This window comes from Octopus bimaculoides, chromosome 22, assembly GCF_046866305.1.
Source record: "Octopus bimaculoides isolate indiv1 chromosome 22, ASM4686630v1, whole genome shotgun sequence".
NCBI classification, from domain to species: domain Eukaryota; kingdom Metazoa; phylum Mollusca; class Cephalopoda; order Octopoda; family Octopodidae; genus Octopus; species Octopus bimaculoides.
Window position 1 is genome coordinate 24,795,000 of NC_142949.1, and position 21,205 is coordinate 24,816,204.

General features: G+C 37.2%; 1 protein-coding gene across 1 annotated transcript in view; it reads left to right on the forward strand.

Moving 5' to 3' along the window:
• The window catches only part of LOC106880038 (uncharacterized), a 455,047-nt gene that overhangs the window by 417,397 nt on the left and 16,445 nt on the right, over window positions 1-21,205 (forward strand). The window contains exons 200-215 of the mRNA XM_014929839.3: window positions 42-118; window positions 935-998; window positions 2,271-2,477; window positions 3,702-3,813; window positions 4,469-4,577; window positions 6,422-6,594; window positions 6,876-6,982; window positions 7,873-8,034; window positions 10,393-10,561; window positions 11,305-11,492; window positions 13,321-13,515; window positions 14,696-14,807; window positions 15,683-15,897; window positions 16,868-17,279; window positions 19,018-19,158; window positions 20,598-20,839. Of these exons, the coding sequence (XP_014785325.3) occupies window positions 42-118; window positions 935-998; window positions 2,271-2,477; window positions 3,702-3,813; window positions 4,469-4,577; window positions 6,422-6,594; window positions 6,876-6,982; window positions 7,873-8,034; window positions 10,393-10,561; window positions 11,305-11,492; window positions 13,321-13,515; window positions 14,696-14,807; window positions 15,683-15,897; window positions 16,868-17,279; window positions 19,018-19,158; window positions 20,598-20,839 (2,685 nt within the window). The remainder of the gene's footprint in view (window positions 1-41; window positions 119-934; window positions 999-2,270; window positions 2,478-3,701; window positions 3,814-4,468; window positions 4,578-6,421; window positions 6,595-6,875; window positions 6,983-7,872; window positions 8,035-10,392; window positions 10,562-11,304; window positions 11,493-13,320; window positions 13,516-14,695; window positions 14,808-15,682; window positions 15,898-16,867; window positions 17,280-19,017; window positions 19,159-20,597; window positions 20,840-21,205) is intronic.

The following is a 21,205-nucleotide window of genomic DNA, read 5'->3' on the forward strand; positions in this document are numbered from 1 at the left end:
TATCACCCACGGTTTATATTCTCTCTCTCTAATGAAAACAGGTGGATGTTGTGGACAGCAACAAGAAGGCAGTCTGTAAATCAATCAATGATCCTCATATAACAACATACGATGGAAGGTAAGTCCTTGTATCACACCTCTTTAATGTTCATCTACTTTTTACACACACAAACACACACAATATATGGTGCAGACAGCCATGTTTATTTTGGAGTCACATGGTTTGAGTGGATGATGATGATGGTGATGATGCTGATGCACCTGTACATTTTTTACTGCAACATATTAACTGATGCAGATGTTATGCTGTTCCATTCAACTTCTTTGTTTTCTTAGTTATCTTTTCCTCTTGTTGGTTTCAGTTTCTGAGACTGTGGTCATGCTAGAGCACCACATTAAAGGGTTCAGTCAAATATATGAACCCCTATGCTTAATTATTTTTTTAAAGCCTGGTGCTCATTTCACCAGTCTCTTTTGATGAACTGTTAGGTCATGAGGACAGAAACAAACCAGCACTGGTTGTCAAGCAAGGTGAGGGAAAAGTACAAACACACACACACACAAACACATGCATGTACACACAGAAACATGCATGCACAAACATGCATGCACACACACACACACACACAGTTTGAACTTCTTTCCGTTAACTGTCTATCAAATCTACACACAACGCTTTGGTGAGGCCAGGGCGATAACAGAAAATGCATGCCCAAGGTGCCATGCAGTGGCACTGAACCCAAGGCTACAGTTGGGAAGCAAGCTTAACCACTGAGCAATATTCCACAAACACATAAGTACATCATTCACGTTGTGATGTTTGGACACTGTCCAGTTCATTTCATAATCCTTCGATTATCTTTGGTTTTTATTCTTATTTTTGCATTCCTTGAAATTCTTCTTTAACAAATTCTTAAATATTTGTCATTTGCAGATTCTACAATTGCTTTTTCGAGGGTGAATTTGTATTATATCAGCATCAAACATTACCATTCGCTGTAAGTAACATAGTTTTACTTGTTTAGCATTTCACTAGTCTCTATAAAATATGAGGACACATTACCAAAATATAAGCCTTCAATCTTTAAGTGGTCATGGCAGTGGGGTTGGTGGCAGCAGCAGTGGCAGCGGTGGTGGTGGTGGTGGTGGCAGCAGTTGTGGTAGCAGCAGTACAGTATAATGGCTTCTGTTGTTGTTGCTGTTTGCAACTCTCTACCCACCAAGTCTGCTCTAATTAAAATCAATAAGTGATTTGCCACGTTGTCTAACTCCACACCTAACCTGGCCAATGGGTTAATTTTTCTGGAGCCCAGTCTACTGCAGACATTAGGATTGGGTCTTGTTTCTGAGGTTAGTTTCCCCACTTCTTTCACACTAATCCGTAAAGCCCTTAAAAAAAAAGGGGGGGGGGGGCTTCACTCAATGAGGTTCTTGAAGCCTTAGAACAATCTGATGTAAACCAATGAGGGTTCCATTAAACAAGTCCAAAGAATGACAAGATAAAAGATATCAATTAGACAGTGGTAATGATAAGCCTCAAATGAGGGTCCCTGGTCCTTAATCACCTAATGGTGTGAAAGTGTCTGGCTTAGTGGTTAGGGTGTTGGACTTGTGATTGTAAGATTGTGGTTTCAAATCCTGAACCGGGCGATGTGTTGTATTCTTGAGCAAATCGCTTCATTTCACATTGCTCCAGTCCACTCAGCTGTCAAAAATGAATTATCCTCTGATGGGCCAGTGTCCCATCTAGGCGAGGAATTTATATGCCATGGAAACCGTGAAATCAGCCCTTATGAGTTGGGGTGACTCAAGAAGGTAACTTTAATTTGCCTTGCTTTAATCACATGACAGTAATGTTGATACAATACTGTTATTGATTCAAAGACCAACAATTCTTGATATTGTCCTTAATTTTTACCTTTCTGTTTATTAGTTTCAAGTTAATCACATTTTGGTTGAGATGTCTGTGTATGTTTTTGTACAAATCCTGGATGTGGAACCCTGGTACAGACACTAATCATTTTGCTACATTTAGGGTTGATAGGGTAAATAAAAGATAAATTCATACACATTGAAATTTTGTATTATCTTTCATGTAAAAATATTTCAATCAAAGATTTGAATTTAGATTTCAGCTTATTTAGTAGAGGCAGTTTCTCAGTGTGTTGATTTTGAATGAGTTAATAGAAGCCAAATTGTTTTATATCATTAAATGTTTCTGTAGACATTGTTATGCTTCTTCTAATTTAATTACACTTTGATTTCCGTAGGTGCATGCTTTCTATCGCAATTGTAACGGACATGCATCTTGTAACTGCGCCGTTGCTGTTCGCTCAGGAGATGATGTCATTTTGATAGATCAGTGTGGAGCCAGAAAGACCAAGAAACGACGCCCACTGAAAATAGTGCTTTATGTCAATGGAATTCTTACACCAAACACAAAGATTCTGAGTTTACGTGGTGGCCTTAAATACAAAGTGAGTGTGACAAGTTTATTTTGAAATAATTCACTTAGCTTTTGTTTGTTGCTTTTTCTTTTATGGTCATTGTTTAGCCCGTGGAGGCGCAATGGCCCAGTGGTTAGGGCAGCAGACTTGCGGTCATATGATCGCTGTTTCGATTCCCAGACCGGGCGTTGTGAGTGTTTATTGAGCAAAAACACCTAAAGCTCCACGATGCTCCAGCAGGGGATGGTGGCGAACCCTGTTGTACTCTTTCACCACAACTTTCTCTCACTCTTACTTCCTGTTTCTGTTGTACCTGTAATTCAAAGGGTCAGCTTTGTCACACTGTGTCATGCTGAATATCCCCGAGAACTATCTTAAGGGTACACGTGTCTGTGGAGTGCCCAGCCACTTGCACGTTAATTTCATGAGCAGGCTGTTCCATTGATTGGATCAACTGGAACCCATACTGATGATCGAAAGCTAGATATTATTCTAGTAATCGTGAAATCGTTCGATATATAGTTGAGTTCATTTTTTAAAAAGGTTGGTTATTTTAAGAGTTGCTTTTCTTCACATTCGGTAAAGATGTGTTTATTTTGGAAGTCTAGTGTGTGGCATTATTCTGTAGTAATGCCCTTATATAAATATAAATGAATAAATATAGTAGAATATTATGTAAACTGCTTGTATTAGTTAGACTGGTGTCCTCATCATGATTGTCGTTTACACTACATTTTAGCTGTTGTAAGCTCCAGCCTTCATCAGGTATCTTGCGTTGCATTCAACAGCAGAAACCTAGTGAAATCAACAATCAAGATAAGACATCAATATGACTAATATAAACAGTATATGTAATATAAATTCCTCTTCTCGCAAATATAGAATTGTATTGTAAATTATTGGTCAGCCTTAAGTTGGTTCTGATCCAGCATTCAGGCCTAGAATGTTCCATCTTTTCATTTGTTTCCTTTGTTTTAATATTTTAGGTATTATGCATCTAAGGCTACATCATACAATGTCTAGTTCTGATTGTGTAAAATAACAAAAGTGCGATATCAGGGAAATTTTCCTGCTATTTCTAGCAGATTGATGCATCACATTGAAGCTTTTTTTAGTTTGTTGAATATTCTTGTTACTGTTACAGCTTGAAGGGATAAGACTTCACTGTTTTGTTTTAAGCTGTCATATTTCTTGATAAAATTTCATGACATATGTAAACCAAATGAATTCTGAAATAACCTTTCTAACTTTCAGATAATCTTACCAACTGGTACTTCTGTCATTGTGGCAAAAGGTAGAAAAAGAACATCACAGTTCATCAATATTTGGGTCCAACCTTCCCCTGCAGATATGAAGAAAACTGAAGGTAGATAGAAATATGTTTTTATGTTCAATTAGAAGAGGACTACCGTAATTTTGGTGGATGACAGATGTAACTTGACTGATAGGCATTTTACAAAGCCCTGACAAATGAAAGACAAATATTAATCAGAACATAAATGTAAATTTTGTATGTGTATTCGGTGTGCAAGATTCTTGATGTGGATACGTGTGTTGAAAGAAATACAATTAAGCTTTGATACATTCAAAATAAATGGAAGTGGAGAGACAAGTTACTGAAGAGATTACAAGAGTGCAATGAAATGATTTAACAAAAAAAAAAAACTAAATACTGTTTATAAATTAATAAAGGACTGAACCAGTGCGTATGTTTATTACCAGCGTAATGCCTCTCCCAAAGTTTAATTATAAATGTAAATAAATTCTGCAAAGTGGTTCTTTACTATTTCTGCCACTTCACCAAACTATGGAACTAAGAAATTGTTATTATTACATACAAGGTTCAAAATGTATGATAGATCAGGAAGCATTTTCACAATCACAACATAAGATGTATATTCAATTTTTAATTACACTCAAATAAGAATAGATAGACCTAACAAACATGGAGGGAGTCTTTTAACATACAAAAGATTAGTCTTCCTTATATTGTTTGTCATGTCTTGTTTCTGTCTTTCTAGGTCTTTGTGGTTCCTTTGATAGCAACAAAAACAATGATTTCGTCATGTCTAATGGCAAGGTTCTTATTGAACGTGGTAAGAGACCTGATGAATTTAGTCTGAGCTGGAGGTAAGCTTTCAGTTTTATATTAATCTAAAATTGTATCAAATAGATTTTTGTTTCCTGCAGTTCCAGACCCAACTGTTGACCAAGTCCAGCATAAGGATTGCCTTTCTACCTTTTTGGGGTTTAGGAGGACAGGCAATTTTTTATTATTTTTTTTTTGGGCTGGGTTCCATAGTGGATAAAGCTGAAAGAACTAATAACAGGTGCTTTCATCCATGGTTAGTTAACCCCTCATCAGCTTCTTCAAGATCCACTTTGATAGAAAAGCAAAACCCTTCCAGTAAATCTGTTGCAGGATGGCAATACAGCTTGGCATTGGTTGTTGAGAATAGTCCTGAATCTGAAGGATTCTTTTGATTGGTTGCCTGCTACCAGTTGCCCCCTACTCACTATCCCTAGTGGCTTCTCCCCACAGGCTGTCCTTGTTGGCTGCTCCCTATTGGCTACTCTCAATTGGTTGCCCCCTATTGTCTTCTCCCAATTGGCTGCTCTTTGTTCATTAGCCCTTATTGTTTGCCACCAATCAACTGTTTCCTATTTGCTAACCCCTATTGGTTCTCCCTATTGGCTATCCCTTATTAGTTGCCCCCCTATTGGCCCAGCTCATTTTATTCTTTTTCTTTGACTTTTCTATAATATGTTTGGATATTTTCTTCCTGTTATCATTACTTATTCATTTCAAACTTCCACTGCTTTCATTCATAATTGTCATTGTCGTCATCATCATCATCATCATAATTGTAATCATCAGTAAGAAATTTTGACCTCAGCTAGATATACAATTTAGATATTTACGAAAAGAGCAAAGAATATTTATAGCCCAGAATAACCAACATAGCTTGAACGAAATGAACAAAGGAATATAACTATTCTGAATGCTCACTGGTATGAATTTGAAGGAAGGCATACGAAATACCAAATATAAATTCTTGGTTTACTAAGATTATCTTTTCTTTAAAGGAAGGTAAACAAATGCCTAGTAGCAGCTGCAACAAACTCTGAATATGGAAGGGAGATAATTCCAAAATTGAATGACTGACCAGAATAATATGTGTGTGTGTGTGTGTGTATTTGAGTATGTGTGTATGAAGACAGTCTTCTACATAGTCTCCATCTAGCAAATTCCACTCATATAGAACTGGTAAACTTGGGGATCTATAAAAGACCCTTGCTGAAAGTGTCAAGCATTAAGACTAAACACAGAAGAGAATCGTGTAATTCAAAAGTACGCTTCTGTTTATATGCAAGAGAGAAGACTACACTGGTTTGATGATGAGATGAATATGGAGGTAGACAGTTGTATACAGAAGTCTGATGACTTAAAGGAGTGGGTTGAACTTGTGAAGGAGGGAAAACCAGGAAGATATGGCACAAAGTATTGATGGCTGATCTCAAAAGGAAATGGCAGAGTACCAAGATATTTGGTGCTTTGCTGTACTCAAGAAGACCCATCCATCAGAGTAGAGTTGATATCTGTGCTGGTGCCATGTTAAAAGCACTGATGCCAGTACCACATAAAAAGCATCTAGAACACTCTGTGGAGAGATTGGCATTAGAAAGAATATCCAGCTGTAGAAACCATTGCCAGAACAGACAATAGAGCCTGGTATGGCTCCCAGCTCTGGTCAAACTGTCTAACCCATGCCAGCATGAAAAACAGATGTTAAATGATAATGATGATGTTGATGATGATGATGTGGGAGTGGGATATATTTAAAGTATTTTTTGGAAAAGAAAAGTAAAGGAAAAACTAAATTTTCTTCTTTAATGAGATCAAACTAAATATATTATTATCAGTCTGAATATTGTCAAGTGAATCAATTAAAAATCATCTTTTGCTGTTTCAGAGTGAAGAAAAAAGATACATTATATACTGGTTACTGTCCCCTAAAAGAACCCACCAAAACAGAAGAGGGCCATGTCTACTGTAATTGTATGTCATTAAGTGAAACAGAATGTAGCTCCAACATGGACTACCAGACATGCGGAAGTAAACCAAGCAAGAAGTCTCACCGAAAAGGTATGCTACCAGAACATGATGTCTGGATTCTCTGATGGTTTCAATAAACTTGATTACATGTTGAATATAAAATATATAAAATATTAAATACAAACAAATAGATATTCAATGGTTACAAGTAATGTCAATGTAATTCTTGAACTTGACTTAATATATGACAAAGCTGGACTCCTGCACCTTCTGTCCTTCCAACAAAACTTCTACATATTTTCTCCACCAACCAATTTCGCATTCAACTCATTTCTTTTCTATAAAATCTGTTATTTGTTTTACACTTCCAGTGAAAGATATCACAAAGAAGCTGCTTAAAAAAGCCAAGATCCCAAAGAAATGTATTTCAAGACAAGAAGAAGAAACATTTGAATATAACAGTACATATGTGACTCCAGTAAGTTGGCAATTCCTCAGGGAAAATCAATAGCATTTCTTTATTATTAATATTATTATAACTTTATTTCAGCTGCCATAGTACTGGGCATTTTTTGGAGGTCCCAAGAGTAGCAAGGGCACTTTTGTTTTGCTATACATGCTAAAATTATCACCACATTTTAGATGGAGAGTGAAGTACAGGTACAGCAGAAACAGGAAGAAAGAGCGAGAGAAAGTGGTGGTGAAGGAGTACAGCAGGTTTCACTACCACCCCCTTGCCAGAGCCTCATGGAGCTTTTAGGTGTTTCAGCTCAATAAACATTCACAACGCCTGGTCTGGAAATCGAAACCATGATCCTATGACCATGAGTCTGCTGCCCAAACCACTGGGCCATAGCACCTCCACGATATATATATAATCATCATCATCATCATCGTTTAACGTCCGCTTTCTATGCTAGCACGGGTTGGACAATTTGAGTGAGGACTGGTGAAACCAGATGGCTACACCAGGCTCCAATCTGATATGGCAGAGTTTCTACAGCTGGATGCCCTTCCTAACGCCAACCACTCCGAGAGTGTAGTGGGTGCTTTTACGTGTCACCCGCACGAAGGCCAGTCAGGCAGTACTGGCAACGGACACGCTCAAAATGGTGTATTAGCAAAACAAAACAAAGCAGGGAGAGTTTGTTTATAAAATATGTAGCCTTGCATGTATTTCGTTAACAGTAAATGATTATCTTTTATGTAATATAAATCATGTAATCCAGTTGCATTGTTGGATCTTCAAAGTTGTATAACTCTCATTCATAGGGTTCTAAATATCTGTTATGTTTTGTTTAGTTATGATAATATAATGTTAAAACTGTTATTGTTTTCTACACTAACTAAGTTAATTTATTATTTCAGGAATTCACCTGGCCTTCACCAACAAAGAAGATAACAGAAACAGAAGCAACTACTATATGCAAAACAACAATTGAAGGGAAAAATTCCACCAAAAATTGTCTCAAAATTCTGCCTAACACCGAATTTGCTATGTCTTTAGACTCCTGTATAGAAGATATTCAGGTAAAGTTACTTGATATTTTGGAAACCTCATCTTGATATTTCGTTTTTGGATTTGGCTTGCAAGATTCTTTATGTGAGTTTGTGTGTTGAAGATTGTTGTCGTCTGGGGAGAATCATTTTCTTTTTGTGCTTTATAATTTAACACTCACCAGTAAAATTTTCACTTATTTCTTATTTTCCTAAAATTTTTGTTGCGTCTTACAACCTTTTCAATAGTCTAAATGTTTGTGTGTGGTTCAGTGGTTTGGATGTTGCAGTGATTATTCTAAGACTGTGGTTTCAATTCCTGTACTAGCTAATGTGTTTTGTCCATGAGCAGAATGCTACATTTCATGCTGCTCCAGATCACTCAGCTGGCACAAGTGAGTAACCATGCAAAGGACCAGTGTCCTATCCAGATAGGGATATACATGCCATAAATTCAGGGAAACTGACCTTATGAGCTTATGAGGCTACGGCTCAATAAGAACTTTTTGATCCTATGTGTGTATGTGTATTTATATATATATATATATATATATATATAATTTTTCATAGAAAACCATGTAATCGTTACCAATATAGCAAGAGATTTCACCGCAAAAAAGTCTAAATTAGACTCCTTAAGGATCGTTCTCCTTGTTTATATATCCAAAGTTTTAAATTTAAATTTAAGAGAGAGATTTGACGACAATATCCATTATTATTGTAATTTATTCCTATGTCAACATATCTGTATAAAGCTATATTCGACCGTCAAATTTAAGTCGAACATATAAGTTGCCTTACACGTCTTCAGGGAATACATTTGAGAACAAACAAAAATCAAACAAAAGGCAACTTATATGTTTGACTTAAATTTGACGGTCAAATATAGCTTTATACAGAAATGTTGACATAGGAATAAATTACAATAATAATGGATATTGTCGTCAAATCTCTCTCTTAAATTTATATATATATATATATATATATATATATATAATTCAATAATAGGATAAAGTCTTTATAAGAATTTATCAAGTAGTTAGCGTGAAAAAAACCTCATAAGGGAAAAAAAAAAACCCATCATTTTCCCCTATAAATATATTTAATTTATATAAGGGCATTACTATACAATAACGCCTCATGCTAAGAGGGACTCCAGAAGTCAAACTACTATAATAAACACATTTTTACCGTTTGCGAGGGAATGCAAATCTCAAAGCTAACCTCCTAAAAAAAAAGCTTTGAGAATTGCATTCCCTCGTGATCGGTAAAAATGTGTTTATTATAGTAGTTATACATATATATGTATATATACACACACATATGAGGGGGTACTCAAAAGTTCCTGGTTTTGGGTGAAAGAAAATAGAGGAGGATCAGTTAATTATGATTCCATTCAACATGCTCCCTTCTCAGATTCACACATTTATTGCAGTGGTCCTTCAGTTTTTCTAAGCCCTGTAAAACAACTTGGAAAGTTGGGCCTTCAGCCAGGCCTTTCATGATACCCTTAAAGCCAGGGAACTTTCCAGCACCCACTTGTGTGTATGTGTGTATATATATATATATATATATATATATATATATATATATATATATATATATATATATATATACACACACACACACACACATATATATATATACATATAAATATACATTTCAAAATGTAACTACATGTGGATTGTTGGCAATTTTTTTCCATCCATCTTCCTTTTCTCTTGGACTTTCGTTTGTTTCTGGTTTCTGAAGAAGAGCTTTGCTCGAAACATAAAGCGACCTTTCTTTCTTTCCCTGAGTGTCTGTTAATACTTTGCATGTACCATGTCCTTGCATTGTTGTTTTTTCTTGTGTTTTTCCTTCATTTTGGGGGGATCAATTATATATAAATGTAGTTTGATAATTGCCAACGCACACAACTCTGCCCTTGAGTTACTCTGTTGATTCTGCTAAATATTAATATATATATATATATATATATATATATATTTATTTATTTATGTGTTTCAGCCAAGTGGCTGCGGTCATGCTGGTGCACCACCGTGAATATATATGATATATATATATATATATCATCATCATTTAACGTCCATTTTCCATGCTGGCATGGGGTGGACAGCTTGACATGGAACTGGCCAGCTGAGGAGCTGTCCAGCCCCCAATTGTCTGTTGTAGCATGGTTTCTGTGGCTGGGTGCCCTTCCTAATGCTAACCACTTTACAGAATGTACTCAGTGCTCTTTATGTGTCATTGGCACGAGTGCATTTTAAATTAGAATAGCATAATTCACATGAAGCATTGTCTGATATATATACATATAAATGTTTTAAATATGGTCTTAAAGCCAAAAGAAGGAAAGCTAATATTCTTTTGTGATTCTTTCGGAATTAGATTACTGAGGATACTTCTTGGGCCAAAGAAGCAGTTCAGAGTATTCAACAATCTTGTATCATGGAAGTAGAAACTAATGTGGAATTGTGGGACAACAATACGAATACTAATAAAATCATGGACATGATATGTCCTAACGACTGTAGTGGCTTTGGAGAATGTGTTAAAGGTAAGTAATATTATTTCTACTAGCAAACTAATTTGTTAAAATCTCTATTAGAGATGGAAGTGGTATTTATACTGAGAGGTAATGCTTATAGCCACTTAAACATGAGTGCAGTTTAAGAACAGGTGATGCTGCTATTTTAACTCCAGGAGGACGCCTCCTCCAGCTGGCTGTTCAGTATAATTTGCACTCACTATATAATGCAATATGTTGTAAAAATTAAATATCTAATGGGTAGATGATGTTATAATATTCAACTACTCGCTTACCGATCTTGAGTTCAATTTCACCACAGGTTTCCAGCCTCTCTGAGGCACAAGTCTGGGAAATGTTGATTATGGAAGACCAGCAGTTGTCCACATATACCAGTCCCCCTTCTCCATACCACTGATGCTATCTAAGGGAAAGACAACGGCCAATAAAGCTTGGCACTAGTGATGTCGCAGCTCATTTCTACAGAACAAACTAGAGCAACATGAAATAAAGTATGTTGCCCAAGAACACAACACACAACCTGGTCTAGGAATTGAACTCTCACCTCTGAGCCATGCGCCTTCACAAATACAATCTTCACACAGCTACAATCTCAAATATAACACAATTGCTCCTGCTCACTTTTATATTCTCTTTCTTACCCACCATTGTAATATCTCTCAATTTAGGCTGCAATCTTTTCGTCTTAAAATTCCAGCACTACACATGATGCTAATGATATTTACTTTTTCATTATTAATTGAATATTCCAGGTGAATGCCAATGTCAAAATAAATATTTTGGTGTTGACTGTTCCATTCAGAAGGATACACCACCAACTGTTTTCTCTCTGGACCCTGAAATGTGTGATGAACGGATTACTGACTGCAGTGAGGTGGCAATTTCGGGCGAAAACTTTGTACAGACCAATACACTGATTTGTCATTACAACTTCTCAAATGTAACATTGTTTTTCTTGAATTTTTCTTTCAACTTCTTAAATGAAAATAACTTAGAAATGGGTAAAGGGCTGTGTATAAGTAGGAACAAGATCCTGATAGAAAGAAAGGGACTGTGAGTTATAAAACTATTGATAAAGAAGTGGTGGTTAGTAACAGGAGAAAGTACCCTGTATCCCAGAATTAATAAATAAATAGGCGCAGGAGTGGCTGTGTCGTAAGTAGCTTGCTTACTAACCACATGGTTCCGGGTTCAGTCCCACTGCGTGGCACCTTGGGCAAGTGTCTTCTACTATAGCCTCGGGCCAACCAAAGCCTTGTGAGTGGATTTGGTAGACGGAAACTGAAAGAGGCCCATTGTATATATCATCATCATCATCATCATCATCGTTTAACGTCCGCTTTCCATGCTAGCATGGGTTGGACGATTTGACTGAGGACTGGTGAAACCGGATGGCAACACCAGGCTCCAGTCTGATTTGGCAGAGTTTCTACAGCTGGATGCCCTTCCTAACGCCAACCACTCAGAGAGTGTAGTGGGTGCTTTTACGTGTCACCCGCACGAAAACGGCCACGCTCGAAATGGTGTCTTTTATGTGCCACCCGCACAAGCCAGTCCAGGGGCACTGGCAACGATCTCGCTCGAAAATCCTACAGGAGCCAGTCAGGCGGTACTGGCAACGGCCACGCTCAAAATGGTGCATCTCATGTGCCACCCGCACAAGAACCAGTCCAGGGGCACTGGCAACGATCTTACTTGGCTTGCCGGGTCTTCTCACGCACAGCCCATTTCCAAAGGTCTCGGTCCGTAGTCATCGCCTCGGTGAGGCCCAATGTACGAAGGTCTTGCCTCACCACCTCAGCCCAGGTCTTCCTGGGCCTACCTCTTCCACGGGTTCCCTCAACTGTTAGGGTGTGGCACTTTTGTATATATATATGTATGTGTGTCTGTGTTTGTCCCCCCCCCCCCAACATCGCTTGACAACCGATGGTGGTGTGTTTACGTCCCCATATCTTAGCAGTTCGGCAAAAGAGACCGATAGAATAAGTACTAGGCATCCAAAGAATAAGTCCTGGGGTCGATTTTCTCGACTAAAGGCGTGCCCCAGCATGGCCACAGTCAAATGACTGAAACAAGTAAAAGAGTAAAAAGAGTAAAGAGAGTAAATGAATTGGATTCACTAACCATAAGACTTGTTAGTATTCAATAAAAGGAAAGTGAGTTTAGTGGAACAGACGACTTTATGATGATACTTAAAGTTGAAGAGAAGAAACAAGTAGATGAGGCCTAGGCTAATCAAATTAATTTCATTAACTAAATTGTTCTGAAAGGAATTTGGTCCTCCTTAAAATACCCCTGAATCCTTTGACAAAGTTATTAAATGAAAGTGAAATGAAGTGCTTTGGTCAGGAGCATTAGAAATATTTTTATAAACTCCATTGTTGTACATCAGGAAGAAAAGAGATAAAACCTCTACATTTGAGTGTACCTTTGTAATATTTGTTCCCTCCAATTAGCACAGACAATCCCTTGTCAGTTTTACTATTGAAAAGGTAGAGATTAAGTGATTGGCCCACTGGAAACTTGGAACAAACAAACAAAGCTATATATCTCTATCATCAATAGTTCATATATCCAAAAAAGCTCACTTGAAAGCATTGAAGCAATTATATATTTTTTAGGAAGTTAAGTGTTATGGCCAATCATAGAGAAACCATATATCACCAAATGCAATAAAAATTAAAAGATGATGAAAAAAGAAGGAATTTTCCTTTTTCTTATTCATGTATTAATGTCCTCCTGTCTATTTTTTATTTTCATTTTTGTAGGACATGGGTTCGAAATTTTATAGCAAGAGTGCTACTTATGTTACCAGTGATCAAGTCGTTTGTCCAATTGATAGTTTAGGAAAATACAAGATCTCCATAAGTAATGACGGAAATCAAGGCTCAGATTCAAGCTTGAATTACACACGTTATAATCCAGTTTGCTACAAGTGTGATGATCAAAATTGCACTCAACGTGTAAGAAACTACTTTTTCTTTTTTTGTGGGGAGCAGGGTCAAACTTTGAATCACTTGTAATATTCTTTTTTTCAGATTTTTGTGAATTAATTTCTACCAATACTAATGACTAACATTCTCTTTCCAAATTTTTACCATATCTTCATCATCATTATGATGTCCATATTTCCTCCAAGGCACCATTCCCTCTCAAAATTCCTTGTCTTGCAAGTTACTTGGCATCCCTGCCGGTGCTGGTGCCATGTAAAAAACATCCAATCCACACTGTGAAGTGGTTGGCATTTGGAAGGGCATCCAGCTGTAAAAGTCATGCCATAACTTACCTCACCTGTGCTGCTGGTGCCATGTAAAAAACACTCAGTCCACTCTGTAGGGTGGTTGGTGTTAGGAAGGGTATCCAGCTGTAAAAACCATGCCAAAACTGACCTAATTTGTGCTGGTGTCATGTAAAAAGTACTCAGTCCACTATGCAGGGTGGTGAGCGTTAGGAAGGGCATCCAGCCAGAAAAACCATACCAAGACAGACACAGTCGCTTGAGATAGTCTTCTACTTGGCCTACTCCTGTCAAACCATCCAACCCATGCCAGCATGGAAGGCAGATGTTAAATGATAATGAATCAAACAAAATTCACTGAGACAGATTTTCTTCTGCTGGACATCCTTCCTGTTGCCAAGCCTCACCTGTTTCTAAATAATGCAATATTTCCTCCAGTTCTTTGAACATAAATAGTACAATAATCAAATGAGATTTCAGAGAAGCTTGTAAACAAACAACACTTGTTTTCAACATGTATGTTGTGTCAAGACAAAACGACACAAATACACATAGGTATATATTTTTTAATTACTTCAATTATTATTGAATGAGTAATATCCCCACCTGGCCCATTAAGGAGTCCACCCTTTTTGTAAGCATTCAGCCCAGATCTGCTTTGATAATTAGATATTCATAGGTTATTAGATATTTCTTACTAACAGCTAATTATTAACGTGGGAAAATTATCAGAAAAGTCATTTCTATTCATTTTTACAAATATATAATACTGTACCAAGGACTTTCTATTTCTTATTCTAGCATTTATATATATATGTGTGTGTGTGTGTATAATGTGTGTGTGTATATATATATATATATATATATATATATATATATATATATGAATGTGCTATATTTTTCAGGCTGACATCTGTATTATCGACGATAAATGCTATGGTGATGGCTACTTAGTAATGACAACATCCTTCATCTGTAACATAAGGCAGAATCGTTCTGCTTGGAGCCTCGTTGAATGTAAGTTTTTAACTTGTATATTAAAAGTTTATTCACATTTGTAACAGGGAAATATATTTACTCATTTACATGTTAAATTCTCTGCTGAGCTCTCACTCGTTTGACAAACAGAATTCTATTTGGTGAGCTTAACATGTAAGTGATTAAGTGTGCCACAGACCCATGTGCCATCAATGCAATCCTCAGTGTGATACAATGTGACAAGGATTGGTCTTTAAATTACACATATTGTTGTTGTTGGCACTCCATCGCTTACGACGTCGAGGGTTCCAGTTGATCCGATCAACGGAACAGCCTGCTCGTGAAATTAATGTGCAAGTGGCTGAGCACTCCACAGACATGTGTACCCTTAACGTAGTTCTCGGGGACACAGTCTGACAAGGCCTACCCTTTGAATTACAGGCACAACAGAAACAGGAAGTAAGAGTGAGAGAAAGTTGTGGTGAAAGAGTACAGCAGGGTTCGCCACCATCCCCTGCCGGAGCCTCATAGAGCTTTAGGTGTTTAAGCTCAATAAACACTCACAACGCCCGGTCTGGGAATCGAAACCGCGAGTCTGTTGCCCTAACCACTGGGCCATTGCGCCTCCACTTTAAATTACACATATACAGCAGAGAGAAATCGATAAGTCAACATTGATCCTGAACTGGTATTTTATGTACACCAAAAGGATGAAAGACAAAGTTTACCTTGCAGGATTTCAACTTTCAGCTTGTCTATCTGTCTGCCTATTTCATCTACCTGTCTATTTGTCTATCTTCTTGCCTACTTATCTGTCTGTCTATCTATCAGTCTACATGCATACATATACACATATTGACATGTGTTTTTCCACAAGACCATTTATTTAAAACAACAATTCTTGTCTTTACCAGCTGAAAAAATTGAAACAAAGGACTGCAGTTTCCAAAAGATCGTAGGCAAAGTCTTAGTAACTTCCACTCTGAACTTCACCATCTCAAGTAATGTGACACTTGTTGAAGTAACCAAGGATGTTCTTGGAGCAAATCTGGAAGGGAAAGATCAGTTTATTGCAGCAGATGCATTACAGACCACGTGTCTTAGCAACCCAGAGGGTTGTCGCTTGGGTGTAAGTACTTGCTTTCATTTATAATCTTTTAGTATCTTTTATTTTTTTACTAGTTTCAGTCATTAGACTGCGGCTATGCTGGGGCAGTATTTTGAAGTATCTGTAATAGTGGGGGATATTGTAGCAGTAGTATTCTGGTTAGTGGGATTGGTAGGGTTTCTGTTGTGGTAGGGTTTCTGTTGTGTCTCATTCATAACGATTATAAAAAGTATAAAGGAAAATATGTTTATATTCACCAATGGAGGAGATGATCCAGCAGGAACAGGTGTAGCAATGTATTACACACGAAATCAATTGTTTTTGACCCTCAGTACCAAAACTCAACAGTGGACTGTTTCCACTGGTAAAGTATAGAGTTTGATATTGGAGCTATGTATATGTTGGCTGCTTGTTGAAACTAACCATCTCACATCGTCTCTGATGAAGGGATATTCCTAATATCCAAGAAACAGCTGTAAGACTAACTTCCTCTTCATAAATGTCCTGAAAATTCCACACAGCCTTGGCTTTGTTGTCTCATTTTATTTAACATATACATGCTCATATAACTCCTGATTCATATCATTATGAAACCAAGTATTTAACTATGGTCCTTCCATAGCACTTACATAGCATTACCTGCCACCTTGGGTCTTCTGGATACCAATACCTCTCATATATATATATATATATATATATATATACGAAGGGCTTCTTTTAATTTCTGTCTACCAAATCCACTCACAAGACTTTGGTTAGCCTGAGACTATTGTAGAAGACACATGCCCAAGGTGCTATGCAGTGGGACTGAACCCAGAACCATGTGGTTGGGAAGCAAGTTATGCTTGCACCCATGTTATAAGAAATATTTTCTATATTAACTTCATGTAAAATCCACTGAGAAATTGATTCTATTGCAAAAGACTGCATGATTTTTATTTTATTTCTCATTTACCTTAAAATTTCTTTTTCTATTCTTCTTCTCTTACAGATAAGTGTCTCATTCATAACGATTATAAAAAGTATAAAGGAAAATATGTTTATATTCACCAATGGAGGAGATGATCCAGCAGGAACAGGTGTAGCAATGTATTACACACGAAATCAATTGTTTTTGACCCTCAGTACCAAAACTCAACAGTGGACTGTTTCCACTGGTAAACTAGTCCTAAACACCTACACAAACATTACTTTCAGTTGGAGTGTCTATACAGGTTTGAAACTGTTTTTAGATGGCAAATTGGTATCAGAAACAGAGAAGTATCTTCAAAAGAACACAGCCTCAACAGCTTCCGGAAAGTTCTTTTTTGGCACATCTTCAACAAAATTGGTCTTTTCTGAAATTGTCATTGCTGAATGGAAAGTGACATTTGCAACTAAAGAAATTGCCTTGCGAGCTACAGGTAAGTTGATTTGGTTTATTTTTCCTTGTGGAAAGTAAAATCATAAACAGATACATACGTGTATATACAGAATGGGTTTTGAACTACTGACTCAGAGTGACCAAGGAATCCGGTGCTTTGCCATTCTCAAAGAGACCTGCCCACAACAGCAAAATTGATATCCTAAAACCATCTTGTTAATGCTTACTTCCATCCTCTCAGCCATGTCAATCATCTTCCCCCACCCCCACCCCACATTTCATTCTCTAATACTCATCACTTCCTGTATCCCCTGAAAGCAGAAGACACACATACTGCATCCTTTGACTTTCTCAGTTACTTTCCAACTCCCCAATCCCAGTTACTTTTCTCACCCCGACCTCCAACCTCAGAGTAACCAAGATGTCTGGTGCTTTGTTATACTCAACTTACCCACCACGGCAGAACTGATATCCTAAAACCATCTTCTTAATGCTTACTTCCATCCTGTCTACCTTGTCAATCATATTCCCCCCCCCACTCACATTTCATTCCCTAATAATCATCACTTTCAGTATCCCCTAAAAGCAGAGAAGGGTACATGCTACATCCCTAGACTTTCTCAGTTACCTTCCTCCCCACCAATTACCTTTCTTCCCCTAGCCTACTGTCTCCACCATTCACTTCCTTTCTGCACCTTTCCTTTCCTCCTGTACAGCTCCCCCTCAACTCCTTGCTTACCCGTTATCATCCTCAATGCCCTCACATATCTACTGCAACACCTGCTTCCAAACCTCTCCTATATTTCTCTCCATCATCTGCAACAGTCACCTTATCCAATCTTCTCATCGATCCCAAACTTCCATATTGCCTCACCTATTCTCACCAGACTCAATGTCCCTTGTGGCTATGTCCTAACACCTTTTCACTATCATCTCTGTCTCCCTATTGCTCCCTTTATCTTACTCTCCAACTCACTCTCCTTTGTTTCCCAACCAGGCTATCCATGTGTCTACAGCATCCCTTCTATGTCTTGAATCCCTTAAGTGGCACAAATCCACACACCCTCTCAATACTACTTCCGTACTACCAGCTGGAGGTTTTTGACTTGCAAGGTACTTGGTGAACCTATCAGTGATGGTGCCACATAAAAACACTGATGCCGGTGCTATATAAAAAGCACCCAGTGCACTCTGAAAAGTAGTTGGCATTAGGAAGGGCATCAAGCTGTAGAATCCATGCCAAAACAGACTATGGAACCTAGCATGGATCCTGGCCTTACCAGCTCCTGTCAAACCAGGAAACTGTCAAACTGGGAATTGGATGTTCAATGATTTTAATGAGCCATCATCAGTTATTTAAAACTTTCAGCTTCAGTGAAACATATTTTACTCTGCCATCAGTTTTCAAATACTATGTTCCCCATTTTGTTTTGCACCTTTATAGACATGATATTCAGGTGTGTGTGTGTATATTATATATATATATTATATATATATAGAGAGAGAGAGTGACTGATGGTTTGAGTCAATGTACACATGCATATATATATGTGTGTGTGTGTGTATGTACATATGTATAGATGCATGTATTTTTAATTATTTAACCTGCATAGAATTACCACTGAATTTTATCAAACATCTTTATAGCCTTCTGAGCAAAACATATGCTATACAAGAAAAAAAACAAAAACACCTCCAATAAGTTTGTAAGTTAAATGCAAAAGCAAAGTCTGCTGTTATTAAACTCTAAATATTAAAATATTCTTCTTGAATTGCAGATAATGAAACTGTCACAGTAATGCCAACAGAACCAACCACAATAGAAACTGAACTACCAACAGAACCAACAGATGTTACAGGGCCATCATTAACAACACAGGTGACACAGACAGAATTAACAACAACAAAAGCTTGCCAAGGTTTGTCCCCAGTCATTATTTCAAGTTTCCATCACTTTGTGGTTCAGCATAAGAGATCAATAGAATAAGTACCAGGCATATAAAAAGAAGTACTGAGGTTTATTTGTTTGATTAAACCCTTCAATGCAGTGCCCCAGTATGGCCACAGTCCAGTAATTGAGACAAACGATAAACAGTAAATGAAAACTAAATAAGCAGTTGTCCCTGAAAGAGAGAAACAGACAGACAGACAAGCAGAGTGAGAGCATATGCACACACACACACACACACACACACACGCATTTGCATTCACTTATTCAATCATTAATAATTTGACAGAAGTAACGTCTTTTTTTAACGCAGTGTTTCCCAAACTATTTTTCTCTGGGCCACATATTTGGAGTGGTAATTTGCTCGTGCCTCACCAAATTTTATGTGATAAAAAGTACACATAAAAATTTTTTTAAATGTCTAATAGTGAGTTAAATATAATATATAACACAAATAACTTAAAATATGATTAAAGTACACAGATTTAATGAAAGTATGAGCTTGTTTTCACGAGTAATCTTCTTTATATTAAGCCTAATTTGAGATAAATAAACTCTCATCTCCTCATCAACGCAAAGAAGCCTTTCCCCTTTTTGGTTTTTGATATTTGGGCGATCTTATGGTACGAGTCCTAAATATTGGCCTTTTCCGTAAAAAGTGTCTTCGGCCATCTTTACCCAAGATCGGCCTTTTCCGTAACACCCGCAGGATCTTCACTACGGTGTTAGGGTTAGGCTTAGTGGTTAGGGTTACGGTTACGGACGGAATTCCCTAACCCAAACCCTAACCCTAACCGTAAACCCTTCAAAATAAATTGCGCTCTCTGTATGTCTTTCGCTTTTATGACATCCTTTCCTTGTTTCTCTCCAACGCTTTTTACAGAAAAGGCCAATCTTTAGTAAAGATCGCCGATATTTATCAGAACTGAAAATCCTTGTTCACAGCAATATGTTGTGGAGAACTGTAAAAGAATGGGTAATACTTTTGAGGAGACACATGGATATTGTTTCTGGTTGTATATCCCAAAAGAACCCAATAATATTTTTAATTTTGAAATATTTGTTTTTGGTATATGAATTTTTTGAAACTGTTTCTACATCTTTGATTGTCTTTCAATCATCCCACTTCACCTGCTATCTTCTTCCACAACACCATTTGGGAACCACTGTTTTAATGTTAAACCCAGCATCAGAATAAAATACCTTGCAGTATTTGTTTTGGTTCTCTATGTTCTGAGTTCAAATCCAACCAAGGTCAACATTTCCTTTCATTTTTTTTTTCCAGGTCAATAAAATACTGTATCAATTAATTTAATTAACTAAGCCCCTCCCCTCAAATATCAAAAAGTTATTATTAATCGATCTCATTTCTTTTATTTTATTCTATTTTATGTGTTTTTGTTATTGTAGGTAACTTAACTAAACCTGGAGCTCCTAGCGTGTCATACGCAATTAATAGTGACCAAAACGCTATTACATACACGTGCATATTCACTCAGCTCCAACCCTTACCTAGTGGTGAGGTGATAAGTTACAAAGGTATTTGGTCCATTGGTTCTAAGACTGTCGAAAAAGATGTTTCATCTGGTGCAAAGACTGCGCTTTTCCAGTCAAGTGAAATCACAGACACCGAAGATGCTTTTAAAAACGGGGTAAGTTTAAAAAATCTCCATTAGTCAGATTTCCTCATTTTGCGACACACACACACACACATTTGTAAATATGAATAAGGGAAAATGGATTGAGTAAAATGCTTTATTGCATAATATTACAGTTGTTTCAGTAAATATTTCATAAAGTGCCTGTTCATACCTCAGTGTGAAATAATTTTTTTCCACAAGTTTTTTTGAGTGCAGTCAATGCATCTGACCTCCAAACCTGTTGCAAGCAACTTTTTTCAGGAAAGGAAAGGGGTAGAGGGTACCTTGGAGTTTCCCACCAAGGGAGTTTTGTTTCAGGTTTTTTTTTTTCTTTTCCAGGTTATTTCACATGCATTAGTACGATATAGTACCAACTAG